Source organism: Prionailurus bengalensis, chromosome E2 (assembly GCF_016509475.1).
Source record: "Prionailurus bengalensis isolate Pbe53 chromosome E2, Fcat_Pben_1.1_paternal_pri, whole genome shotgun sequence".
Lineage (NCBI taxonomy): Eukaryota > Metazoa > Chordata > Mammalia > Carnivora > Felidae > Prionailurus > Prionailurus bengalensis.
The window spans coordinates 14,469,187-14,482,635 of record NC_057352.1 but is presented as its reverse complement, the minus strand read 5'-3'; the positions used below and the strand labels follow the sequence as shown (position 1 = coordinate 14,482,635).

General features: G+C 55.6%; 1 protein-coding gene across 1 annotated transcript in view; it reads left to right on the top strand.

Annotated features, from left to right (window-relative positions):
* SPTBN4 (spectrin beta, non-erythrocytic 4) overlaps positions 1-13,187 on the top strand; it is a 77,614-nt gene extending 64,427 nt beyond the window's left edge. The window contains exons 25-36 of the mRNA XM_043598878.1: positions 90-294; positions 683-1,063; positions 2,194-2,438; positions 5,330-5,468; positions 5,562-5,646; positions 6,025-6,221; positions 6,798-7,423; positions 8,439-8,508; positions 9,122-9,414; positions 10,577-10,750; positions 10,901-10,943; positions 12,139-13,187. Coding sequence (XP_043454813.1) covers positions 90-294; positions 683-1,063; positions 2,194-2,438; positions 5,330-5,468; positions 5,562-5,646; positions 6,025-6,221; positions 6,798-7,423; positions 8,439-8,508; positions 9,122-9,414; positions 10,577-10,750; positions 10,901-10,943; positions 12,139-12,297 — 2,617 coding nt within the window. The 3' untranslated portion in view covers positions 12,298-13,187. The remainder of the gene's footprint in view (positions 1-89; positions 295-682; positions 1,064-2,193; positions 2,439-5,329; positions 5,469-5,561; positions 5,647-6,024; positions 6,222-6,797; positions 7,424-8,438; positions 8,509-9,121; positions 9,415-10,576; positions 10,751-10,900; positions 10,944-12,138) is intronic.
* Positions 13,188-13,449: the final 262 nt, after the last annotated feature.

Sequence of the window (13,449 nt, the reverse complement as noted above, 5' to 3'; positions counted from 1 at the left end):
CCTGCCCTGAGAGGGGGGTGGCAGGGGGTCACAGCTCTGTCCTGAAGTCTCGGGGGGCTCCATCCCTGCCCCTCCGTGTCCCCCATCAGCGAGCAGATCAGCCGTCGGCAGTCTCAGGTGGACCGCCTGTATGTGGCACTCAAGGAGCTGGGCGAAGAGCGAAGGGTGAGCCTGGAGCAGCAGTACTGGCTGTACCAGCTCAGCCGCCAGGTGGACGAGCTCGAGCACTGGATCGCGGAGAAGGAGGTGGTGGCCGGCTCCCCTGAGCTTGGCCAGGACTTTGAGCACGTCACGGTGAGCACCACCAGTCATAACATTAATACCCGCGGCGACCGCATATGCTCCTAAGGTTCTCTGGGCCTCAGCTTCCCCAGCTCGAATCCGAGGATGATCATAGCACCCACCTTTTGGCTCTTTTGTGAGCCCCAAGAATTTACCAGAATGTAAGGCACTTAGGACAATACCCAGCAAACACGGTGCCCAAGATGGCGTCAGTTACTGTCATCGGATTATTTTTCTTGCTGCTGTTATTGCTACAGAGCAAGTGCTCGATGAGCATTCGCTCTTGCTCTTTCTCGTGACCGTCATCATCATCGTTACTATTATTGCTCTTACACGGTACAAGGGGTGGAGGGGGCTTGTGTGTAAAGGGCCTTGGCCCATGCTGTGTTCCTGGTGGCAGGTGCTGCAGGAGAAATTCTCCGAGTTCGCCAGTGAGACGGGCACGGCAGGGCGGGAGCGGCTGGCGGCCGTGAACCAGATGGTGGATGAGCTGATTGAGTGTGGCCACACGGCGGCGGCCACCATGGCTGAGTGGAAGGACGGGCTGAACGAGGCCTGGGCCGAGCTGCTGGAGCTTATGGGCACAAGGGCTCAGCTGCTGGCCGCCTCTCGGGAGCTGCATAAGTTCTTCAGCGATGCCCGAGAGCTTCAGGGTCAGATCGAGGAGAAGCGGAGGCGACTGCCCCGTCTGACCGCCCCACCTGAGCCGAGACCCAGCGCCAGCTCCATGCAGCGGACCCTGCGGGCCTTTGAGCATGACCTGCAGCTCCTCGTGTCCCAGGTGGGGCGCCGGTGGCCAAGAGGGCAGGTGGGAGGGCCTGGACAGCGTGGCCAAGGCATGTTGGGCTGCAGAGCAGGCGAAAGTCAGGCTGTAGAACAGATCGACATTAGACAGTAGAACAGATGAAAACAGACCACAGAACAGGGAGAAGCCAGATGATGGGGCAGGCAGAAAACCGCCTGATTGCTTGGTGCGTAGAACTCAGGCGGTGTAGGGGGAAAGGTGGTACAGAATGTCTGATAGAAATCAGACAGTTTCTCCAATGGCAGGGGTTCTCCTAGAAACTGTGAAGGGAATCTTTTCCAAATCCACATGGAGAGCCTAAAGGAAATTTCAGAGGGTTAAGAGAAATTTGGCTCTGGGGCAGATAGAAATTTGATAGGTCTCGGATGGTATCCTATGATTTTCCTGCAAGAACTTTGATGGGAGTGGGTTTCATGGAAATGACAATGGAGCTGTTAGACTGTCAGACTGTCAGAAATCAAGCAGAGAGACTGATAGTGATTAGGCAGTGGATCTGATAGAAACATGGTGGTCACTCCAAAAGAAGTCGGGCGGCTGAACCAATAGGGAGTGAGTGGCCGGTCTGGTGAACTCACATGGCAGAGCCGATAGAAATTGAGTAGGAGACCCAATAGTAACTGAATAACCATTCTGAAGGAACTTGGGCGGTAGGTAGTGAGTCTGAAAAAAAAAAAAAAAACTGAAGAAAAAAATGGAGAGTATGTCTACTCAACATCAGGGTGGAAAGAGGTTTCCTGAAGGAAATCAGATCGGTCTGTACTGAGGTAGAGGCAGACCCAGTGGAAGTAGGGCTCTCAGACCAAAAGAAATCAGGCAGCGGACTGAAAGAAACCCGGTCATAGGTCCAAAAGCAGGCAGAACGCAGGTGAGTCAATGACAAACAGGCAGCAGACGTGAGTGAAACATGGTATGGGTCTAAAAAGCAATCAGAAACTGGGCAACCCAAACAGAAATCAGGCAGCGGATAAGGGGGGGAGACCCAGTTGTGGGATCACAAGGGTGGCGGCTCATTACACCTGGCCAGCCGAGGCGGGGCGGGGCCTGGATCCGGGGGGCGGGGCCTGGCTCCCGAGGAGGGCCGGCGCTGGACCGGGCATGCCCCGCAGGTACGGCAGCTGCAGGAGGGGGCAGCCCAGCTGCGGACGGTGTACGCGGGTGAGCACGCAGAGGCCATCGCCAGCCGGGAGCAGGAGGTGCTGCAGGGCTGGAAGGAGCTGCTGGCAGCCTGTGAAGACGCCCGCCTGCACGTCAGCTCCACGGCCGACGCGCTGCGATTCCACAGCCAGGCCCGTGACCTGCTCTCCTGGATGGACGGCATCGCCGGCCAGATTGGGGCAGCTGACAAGCCCAGGTGCCCCTCATCCCACCTCGGGCTCCCTACCTGCCTCTGGGCACCACCCCCCTCCCCGCCGCAGCCCATCGGCAGTCCCCTTCCCTGAAGAAATCTCAATACCCAACTGCCAGGCATTGGACGAAATGCTTCATGTGTGCTATGACCCCTTGTCAGTCCTGGCCTTGGCAGCTCAGGGCATCCTCTTGCCTTCTGGCCTTCCCAGTTGCCCACTGCTGCCCTCCCTGTGTCACATCATGGAGTGGGCTGCAGCCAGGATAGGGAAAGCAAGGTGTGGGACTGCATTTGTGGCTTAACCTAGTGGGTGGAGGGCACTGATTTATTGCTGACCTGACGCTTCAAAGTGAGCGGCCAACAGAAACCCATCCCACGGTGATGGGGACCCAAGGGCTTTCCATCACTTGGCCCCAGAAGTTGCAGTCGCTGAAGAGGAGAGAAAGATCACATGGGAGGTTTCAGGGACTAAACCTGCACTCCCATCTGTCAGCCCAGGAGCCCCAACCTGTCTGCGGGGAGGCTGGGAAATGTAGTTCAGCAGCGTGTCCAGGAAGACAGGGATTTGGAGAGTGGTGACTCTGACTGTGAGGCCTTGCCTACGTTCATTTACTCAGCAAATATTTCTTGAATGCCTACTGTGCGTGGATGGTTAGCAAGACCAAGCTGCTTCCCTGATGCTGCTTACATTCTGAGCATAAAGGCAGGCAACAAATAAATTAAAAAGCACCTAATATTATTTCAGGTAGTAATAAGCGCTCGGAAGACAAAGCAAGGTAAGGGGATGAGGTGCTAGCTGGCAAGGCCTCTCTGAGGATGTGATGTTTGAATGGAGGCCTAAAGGAAGTGATGGTGAGTTGGGTAAAGTTTGGGGGAAGTGATGGTGAGTTGGGTAAAGTTTTTTTTTGGGGGGGGGGAAGAGTTTTCCAGGTGGAAGGATCAGCAAGTGCAAAGATCCCGAGGTAGGTTGTATTTTGAGGAGGAGCTAGACAATCATTACTGTTGGATGGAGTAAGTGGGGGTGGGGGAGAGTAGAGAGTGGTAGGAAATGAGCTGGGAGGGGCAATAGGGCATGGTGAGGAGTTTGCCTTTTTTCCTGAGTTGGGAGCCGTGGGAGACTTCACCGCAGGGGAGTGATGTGATATGAGGTGCATTTGAGAAAGATTACTCCAGATGCCTTGCGGGAAAAGGAGTACAGAGAACAGGGGTAGAAACAGGTGCACCAGCCAGGAGGCTGCTGCTATAATCCAGGTGAGAGATGATGGGGGCTTGGTTCAGTGTGATGGTTGTAGAGATGGGGAGAAGTTATTCATTTTAGGGATTTAAAAAAATCTTTATTAGGAAAAATTTCAAATGTACACGGAAGTCGTGATAACAGTACAGTGAACCCCCACGCAGAGAATGAACACCCATCAACATTTGGCCCACCTTGTTTCATCTGTGTGCTCCCCAACTCTCCCTCCACCCCTTGCTGAGTTCTTTTAATACAAAATCTCAGAGGTGTCACAGCATTTCACAGTGTGTGTTTTAAAGTTATAGATGTCCGGTCTGACTGATGAATTAGCTTTAGGGGCTGAGAGAAAAAAAGGAGTCATGGATGAATGGGTGAATTTACTGAGATGGAGAACTTCAGAGGAGGGCACTTTGGGGAAATAGATCATTCCAGATGTACTAAGTCTTAGGCAGGAATCATTATAATTCAGGATCTTCAGAAGTAAGTTTGGCTGTATTAAGTCTTACAAAGCTATGCTTGCTGACTGGGGGAACCTTCAGAAGTTTGGGGTTTGTTTCGGCATAGGATAGCTGAGAACAGCACTGTCCAGTAGATACATAATGCAAGCCACAAATGTGAGCCACATATATAATTTAAGCTTTTCTTGTAAACACATCAGAAAAGTACAGGGGTGTCTGGCTGTCTCAGGCAGTAGAGCACACAACCCTTGATCTCAAGGTTGTAAGTCTGAGCCCCAGGTTGGGTGTGGAGATTACTTAAAAAAAATTTTTTTTAACTCAATAAAAAAGTACAAAGAGGCAAGTGAAAATTAATTTTAGTGATTCATTTTACTAACCCAAATATATATCATTTCAACATGTAGTCAGTATTAAAATTATTGAGGAGTACCTGGCTGGCTCAGTCGGTAGAGCATGAGCCAGGATCTTAATCTCAGGATCATGAGTTCGAGCCCCATGTTGGGGGGTAGAGCTTATTTTTAAAAAATTAAGAATATATTTTAATGTTTATTTATATTAGAGAGAGTGAGTGTGAGCGGGGGAGGGGCAGAGAGAGGGAGACACAGAATCCGAAGCAGGCTCCAGGCTCTGAGCTGTCAGCAGAGAGCCCAATGTAGGACTTGAACTCACAAATTGTGAGATCATGATCTGAGCCAAAGTCAGGCGCTTAACCGAAATTGAGTTGCCCAGGCGCCCCCAAAATATATTTTTTAAATAAATAAAAATCATTGGGCTATTTTACAGTCTTCAGAATAGGATGTGTACTTTACAATTCAACACATCTCAATTCAGACCAGCCACATTTCAAGGGCTCACTTGCTACCCAGGTCTAGCGGCTGCCTGCCGTTTGGATAGCCCAGACTTGGAAAGTTCAGATCATTGGCCAGTGGAGCCTTCAGAAGCTTAGCTTTAAAAAGTTAGAAAAATTAGATCTTGACACCTGAGGTTAGAATCACCAGAATGTGCCATTTGAGCACCTTGGAAAAAGTTGGAGTCACTGAGTCAGTGAAGAGCTTGGCCCCTCAGCACCTGGCCTGACAAGGTGGGTGTCCTGAGATGCTACCAAACAGCTGGCTCAGGGATCTGGGTTCATCCGGGACTTGCATCTGCCATGGGGGCCTGGAGAGGCTATCTGAGGCTCAGATTCCCGCCCCCGACCACTGTAGGGACGTGTCGTCAGTGGAGGTGCTCATGAACTACCACCAGGGCCTGAAGACTGAGCTGGAGGCACGGGTGCCTGAGCTGACAGCCTGCCAGGAGCTGGGGCGCTCTCTGCTGCTCAACAAGAGTGCCATGGCTGACGAGGTGGGAAGGGGCGCGGGGGTGCCCCTCTGCCATCTGTGCCCGTTGGGGCAGGAACCTCCCTTGACGCCTCTCCTACCCACCCACCACTCCCAGATCCAGGCACAGCTGGACAAGCTGGGAACCAGGAAGGAGGAGGTGTCAGAGAAGTGGGACCGCCATTGGGAATGGCTGCAGCAGAGTGAGTGGGGGCCCACATGCATGGGGTTCAAGGGCACAGAGATTGGCATGTTTGGAAAGGCCCAGAGGGTGACCCAGCATGCTTTGTACACCACTCATGGGTGCCCAGCAGCAAACACGATGGCCTGGGGGGCGGCGGTGGACAAGAGGACTGTCTTGCCATTGAATCTCTGGTGGTGGACACCTAGGGGAGAAGCTGGTGCCCTCAGAAATACCCCCAGCCCCTCTCATTCCTGCAGAGCCCAGAGTGGTCAGGGCTGGGATACAGGAAGCGGGAGGGTGTGGAGGGGGCAGGGTGGAGGGCCAGAGAAAACAGCCAGTGCCCTGTGAAGGGCCCACAGGTGCACCTTTCACCCTCACCCCCAATGTCTCCCCTCAGTGCTGGAAGTGCACCAATTTGCCCAGGAGGCAGTGGTGGCCGATGCCTGGCTGACAGCCCAAGAGCCGCTCCTGCAGAGCCGGGAGCTGGGCAGCAGCGTGGATGAGGTGGAACAGCTTATCCGGCGACACGAGGCCTTCCGCAAAGCGGCTGCAGCCTGGGAAGAAAGGTTCAGCTCTCTGCGGCGCCTGACCACGGTCAGCACCCAAGATCCTGCCCACCCCCCCATCCCCATCCATCTATATGAGACAGACATACCGGGACTTGAACTTGGTACTCAGTGCTGGGTTGAGTGAGGGCTGAGACAGAGCCTCACTGGGCTCCCAGTCCGGTGGGGGAGAGGAAGGGGACAGACCTGTCACCAGACAGTGACAGCCCAGGGCTGGGATGGAAGAAACACAAGGTGCTGTGGGAGCCCGGAGGAGCACTTGTCCTGGCGTAGGGGGAGGCCTATCTGAGTGAGACTTGAAGAATGAGGAGAGACCCTTGTTTCAATGCCCTGGGTTAGGGGACATTCAGGAAGGAGGCAGTGAGGGTCAGAAAGTCACCTAGAGTAAGTGATTATTTAGCCGACTCTTAACACTAGATGTTTGCCAAGGAAGAAAGGAATTAAGTTCCTGGCAGGGAGAAAACATGGACGCAGGCCTGCACAACCTTGCCTTGTCAGTAATAGAAAATATTAAACTGCATGGTGTGGGAGACAACCCAGAGGCGTCTTCCCAGACTGCCCACCCCCACGCCCCTTTACCTGACCCTGGCCCCTCCGTTCCCAGATAGAGAAACTCAAGGCGGAACAGAGCAAGCAGCCCCCGACGCCCCTGCTGGGGCGCAAGTTCTTTGGAGACCCCACGGAACTGGCGGCCAAGGCAGCGCCCCTTCTGCGGCCAGGGGGCTACGAGAGGGGCTTGGAGCCCCTGGCTCGTCGGGCCTCGGACACACTGTCCGCAGAGGTGCGGACCCGGGTGGGGTACGTGCGCCAGGAGCTCAAGCCCGAGCGCCTCCAGCCGCGCATCGACCGGCTGCCGCTGCCGGAGATCCCGGGGAGGGTGGAGACTCCAGCCCCGCCGACCGCACCCGAGGATGCGGCGGAGACCCCTGGGGCCCTCGCGGCGGCGGAGCAGGTCCGGCCGCGCCCTGAGCGCCAGGAGTCAGCTGATCGCGCCGAGGAGCTGCCCAGGAGGCGGCGACCGGAGCGTCAGGAATCGGCCGATCAACCCGAGGAGGCTGCGCGGAGGCGACGGCCAGAGCGGCAGGAGTCCGCGGACCACGAGGCGGCACACAGCCTCACCCTGGGCCGCTATGAGCAGATGGAGCGGCGGCGCGAGCGACGCGAGCGGCGGTTGGAGAGACAGGAGTCCAGCGAACAGGAGATGCCTACCAGAGGAGAGCTGGCCAAGGGGTGAGGCCCTCAGGTGCCCAGGGAATGAGGGAGCGGGGACACGGAGAGCTCCTGGAGCCACGCGGGCCCGTGGGGAGGGCTGCTGGGGCTCAGAACTGCTTACTGCCCTGGTACCCATTTTGCAGAGGTGCAAACAGGCTGAAGGAGAGGAGGAGAGGTGCCCATGGTCCCACAGTGGCAGTTCTGTTGGAGGAAAGGACTTAGCTACTGAGTTCTGGCCCCTGCCTAGGTGGCCCAGGCAGGGATTTTGTCCTCCCTGCACCTCAGTTTCTCTACTGGGCTAATGGTGAAACCATCTTCTAACGCTTCATCACATCACAGTCTTTCTCCGCCATTTAAACTGGGGGCTACTGTCATCTCCATTTTATGGATGGGGCAACTGAGGCTCAGAGAGGGCAAGTGGATCAGTTTGGATGAAGCAGGACTGGAACCCAGGCCTTTCAGAGTCCAGTGTTAACCAGAGCATGATGGGCAGATTGATCTTATCAGCTGTATCCCCACTAAGAGACCATTGGTCAAATATGTTTTGGAGACAATGACTTCTTGACTCCTTTTTAATTTTGCATATCATGAACGTTTGCTGAGTTCCCATTCTGTATATGGTATGTGCTAGAGAGAGCAGTGGCCATACCAGCCTCAGCCCTGTTTGGGTGGAGATCCCAGTCCAGCGGGGGAAACAATGGATAGTGATGACCCAAAATGACCAAAGAAGTCTGAGGGGCTTGGGATCTCAGGGGGTGGGTGGGGAAAAAAGGCAGCATAATGTCCAAAGGCTTGAAGGCACCAGTTTGGATTTTTCTCTGGCTAAAACTCAAAGGAGAGGTTCTGTCCTCCAGCAGACATGTTCCAAGGACCTATGGTGTACAAGGCAAGCATCTGAGAGAGGTAGCTGAAGAAGTGAACAGGGGCCTGGCATCTCAGGCTAAGAGGTGGAGGCTCCTCCAGCCAAAACCAAGCTGGTCCCTGGGAGAGGGCGTCCCCAGTTCCATTGGGTCTTTCGGCCTCCCCCTCCCAGGAAGGCCACCCTGGCTGACATTGTGGAGCAGCTGCAGGAGAAAGAAGCAGGCCCAGGGCTCCCTGTTGGGGTAAGTTGAGCCTCAGGATGGGTGGGGGTATGGGGAACCCTCTCCTCCCAGCAGGAGTCAGAAACACCAATGCCTAGCCCTGCTTCCCGCCTCCCCCTCCCCATCTGAACCCTGCAGAGATTCTCACGGGGTGATGGAAAGGGCCCCCAGATGCCTCCCACAAACTGAAAATCTCTCCTTAAGAAAGATAAGGCCACCAACCTAAGGAGACTCCTACTCCCCTCTACACACAGGCAGACTCCACACTCTTCCCACATCTGTCCTAGACTTTCTCTACCCCGGTGGGGGGTTCACATATCCTCACAGACAGCCACACACACACAGAAGTCCCAGATTCCTCCTACAGACAGCCGGGACATCAACGTGCCTGCACACCCACCTCCAAAGAGCTAGTGCTTTCCTCCCTAAGATCGAGAGGGATTACAAACCCAGGAGTCCTGACAGTCTCACTCCCGACACCGATGGGGCCCCTAAAAGTTGGGTCTCCAGCCCTGAGGCCCTCCCATACTCGCCTCCAAGACAGATGGGACCCCCAGACTCGTGAGTCCCCCAGGCAGATGGCTCCAACACCCCCCCTATGGACAGCACCCCTCTTCCCCCTCCCTCCACACAGCCGTCGCTGCCTCAGCCTCGTGAGCTTCCCCCAGGCCGCCTGCCCAACGGGCTTGAGCCGCCCGAGCGGACACCTCGGCCGGACCGGCCGCGGGCACGGGACCGGCCCAAGCCGCGACGGCGGCCGCGGCCCAGAGAGGGTGGTGAGGGCGGGGGAAGCCGGCGCTCGCGCTCCGCCCCGGCCCAGGGCGGCTCCGCCCCCGCGCCTCCGCCACCGCCCACTCACACAGTGCAGCACGAGGGCTTCCTGCTGCGCAAGCGCGAGCTCGACGCTAACCGCAAGTCGTCCAACCGGTGAGCGTGTGGGCGGGGTTTTGGAAGGCGGGTCCCAAGCTCAGAGTGTCCAATAAATGAATAGATGGGCCTGGGGGTGGTACTAAACTTCCTGGAGTCCTACGGGTGGCGGGGGTAGGCGGGGCCTGAAGAGGGGCGGGGCTCCAAGGACTCGAATCTTTGAATTGGAGGAACGGGACTTAGTGTTTAGTTCGGTGGCCAAGGGGGTGGAGCTTAGGTGGGGAGCTGGACCGTAAAGGAAGAAAATATTCCAAATGTAAATAAATTGCCACCCAAACTCATAGCAACCAACTCAGGAGCTAACTATAGAGCTAATGGCAAATTGGATTTGGGGTCTAGTCTACAGGGTTCCAATGGTTTGTAAGGTGAAGCTTGGAGAGGTCATCCAACCTCTCAATGAATGGGGTGGATCCATCCTCGAAGTTTCAAATTGTTGCCGGGGTGGATGGAGAGGTCTGAAAAGGGACAGAGCCCAAGCTCTGAGGTCTGAGGTAGGGGGCACATGCAGATGTCTAAATAGCGACTTACTCTTGGAGTTCAGCTCATGTTTGTCCAACCCTTTTTTTGTCCAACTGTGAGGCAGAATCTGGGGAGAGGTGGCCAGCGAACAGAGTGAGGCCTAGACCCAATATGTGAAAAGAGCAAAACAGGTTGAGGTTTTGCCTTGAGGCAGTCTTTTTTCCTCGTAGTGAGGCGAAGGTGGGAATAAAGGGGCACCTTCTGTGTATTTCACTCAAGAGACTTCCTTCTCCTTTGAGGCTTTGGCCGAATAGGAGATAGGCATTTCTCATACCAGACACAAGATGCAGAGATCTCCTTTCAGGGGATTCCATGGTGGGTGAAGGAGTCGGCAAGGAACACGCCCAAGCAAAGGCTTATGGAGAAGACAGCTTAAGTCTTGCCTTCAGGAAATTCAGTATGGGAGGGGATATGGAAGGGCAGGCCCAGCAGGGGTCAGCATAAGGCTTGGAACTGAGAGTCTTAGAGTCTCCCCTCAGCTCAGGAACATCCATAAGGAAGAGCACCCCAGACACATGGCCCAGCTAAGGCAAAGGCCCAAGAAGAAGGAAGGCTCAGGTGTTTTCAGCCATGAAAGGTATTAATGAAGAGTTCCCAGGCAGAGTGCTGTGACTCTGCCTTGAGCCCCATATCGTCACCCCAGGTCTTGGGTGAGCCTGTACTGCGTTCTCAGCAAGGGGGAGCTGGGCTTCTACAAGGACGCCAAGGGTCCGGCGTCTGGGGGCACACACGGCGGGGAGCCACTGCTCAGCCTGCACAAGGCCACCAGCGAGGTGGCTAGTGACTACAAGAAAAAGAAGCACGTCTTCAAGCTCCAGTGAGCCCCCCAATGGGCAAGGGGGAGGGATCCAAGGCCCGACTCCCCTCCTCCCCCCAGCAATACCCTGCTTCCCTGGAGGATAGTTGGTGGATGGGTGGGCCGGGCCCCTGCCCCAGATTCCCCAAGTTCTGTGTCCCCTTCCTACAGGACCCAGGATGGCAGCGAGTTTTTGCTCCAGGCTAAAGATGAGGTGAGATCTGGTCCTTTCTCTCCCCTCTCTGGACCTCAGGAGCAACCTGGCTGGCTGGTTTCTGGCCCAGAGTGATGCAACTGTGAGCCAGAAACACAAGCCAGAGTCGCCAGGCTATGATGGGAAAGCCTATTGACAGTGAGAGCCCAGAGGAAGTTCCTAACCTAAGGAGGGGGGGAGGGGAGGCAGGGACCTGGAGGGCTGCCTGGAAGCCCCAGGACAAAGTCCAACCTCCTTGCCTTGGCCCCTGAAGCACCACTGGAAAGATAAAAGATGGGAGTTAGTGAAAAAATGGGATGATACAGGCAGAGAAGAACCAGAGGTGCAGAAATACAAAGCATTAACTGAGCTGGTGGAGGGTTCAAGGAGGAAGGATCCCAGAAAGGTTCCCAGGGGTTGGATCTCACAGAGAATTGTGGGCCATTTGGAGGGGGTTGGAGTTTGTCCTAAGGGCATTGGGAAGCCATGGCAGAGTTTGAGCAAGATTGGGGGGGTAGAGGTTACAGTGATGTCTAAGAAAGATCCTTTGGCAACAATGTGCAGGGTAGACTGGTGAGAGGGAGAGAGGAGGTGTGGAGCCCAGGAGGCAACCAGGACAGGCACCCACATGTGAGGGCACAAGGCTGGCCCCCAGCCGGACTGTGGCGAGGGGAGGAGGGGGTGGAAGAGAGTGAACAATGGGACTGAGGCTAAGGGGAGAGGAGCAGGCATGGAGGTGGTTTAAAGAGATGTTGAAAATAATGCTCATCATCTCATTCATTCTTACCAGAGGCTCTGGGGTAGGCCTGTATTCTCTCCCTGCCAATTTACTTTTAACATGGAGATGAAAACAGTTTTCCATTCTAGGGTTCTTATGAGAACTAAGTTGATACATACAGAGTACTTACATGGCCTGGTAAAGGTCAGTGCTCTATAAATGTCGCTGATGTTATCATTGTTTGTGTTGTTGTTTATCTCTATTGTGGGTGTTAGATATAATCCTATTGCTTAGGATTAAGTGAATTAATCCACCGAAGCACTTACAACAGAGCCTGGCACATCTTGAAGTGCTATGCGACGGTTTGCATTATTGTTATCACCCCCATTTAATAGACTGGAAAACGGAAGTTCAGAGGGCAGTCCGATTCCAGGCTCATCTATTACTCAGTCTGCCTTCTTCCAAATCCGGACTCTGTGCCCTGTCTCTCTCCCCCAGGAGGAGATGAACGGCTGGCTGGAGGCTGTGGCCGCTTCAGTGGGAGAACACGCCGAGATCGCCCGCTGGGGGCAGACACTACCTACCACGTCCTCCACGGATGAGGGCAACCCCAAGCGGGAGGCAGGGGAGCGCAGGGCCAGTGGGCGCCGGAAGTGACTTCCCACCCCCTGGGCCTGACCCATCCCCGCCCCTTCTCTCCGCACTGTGGGCACAAAGACACTTTCTCTTCCGCAGGGGCGGGAGCCCCTAGTTCCACCAACACTGCGGACGCGCCAAGATGGGCACTGGAAAGGAGGGGACTTCTGCACTCCAGGAAGTGGTGGGGGGATTGCTGCCCCTATAGCCATATCTCGGCCCCTTCCTGCTCGCCACCCCACCCCAGGTGCTGGGGCTCCATTATTTTTATGCAATAACTGAGTTGGGAGGGGCGGGTAAGGGGCCAGTTGAGCCAAGCCCCCTGCCCCGATCCCCAGATCCTGCCCCAAGAAGCTGGGGTGGTAGGGGCGATAATTCCTGCCCCCCTCTCCGCCCTAGGGATGGGCATGGGGCCGCTGGTGAGGTCCCCTGGACCATCCAGGGTGCTAGGGGGTGGGGAGGGGACGTCTCCTCCCCGCCTTTACCTCACTTCCAATGCTGCCTTGATCTCTGTCTGGGAAGGAGGAGTGAAGGGGCCTTAGCCCCTGCACTCCGCCGTCTCAGAGCCATGCGGTTAATTCCTGACTTAGTTTATTTTTGCAAAACGTCGACCTCCTCCTCCCCCGCCCCGCATCCGCGAAGGCTTTTAATGGGAGGGGCGTCAAAGCTCAAAACTGTCTTCCTCTCTCCTCCCCCCTCCAGCTGTAAATGCCGCTACGTGAGGGGAGGGGCGAGGGGAAGCCCTCCCCCCTGCATGCTTCTGGCAGAAGCACCTCCCTAGGGAGTGGGGGAACCGGGTTGTGGGCAGCCCCCATAGCCACCTGGAGGAGCCGCTGGGGCCCAGGGGTGTGGGGCGGTGTGGCAGGCGCACACTGTATGTACCTATAATAAATACTTTGGCTTTGACGGTCTATGCTGGTTTGTTCGCGTTTCATGGGCTGCGCCTGAGAGGGGGTGCGGGGGGAGGGGAATGGAGGGTGGCGCGGGGAGAGACTGTGGCTGCAGAGAACATTTAGATGTCCCCTTGATGTGAACTAACTTCGGGGTCTAAACACACGTCCCCGACGAAGCACCTAGATTCCATTTTTAAAATGAGAACCATTCCTAGAGGATGTTTTGCTAGCCCTTGTAACTAAACTTCCCCAAAACAGCCTTGCGGTGCGCCCCGTCCAG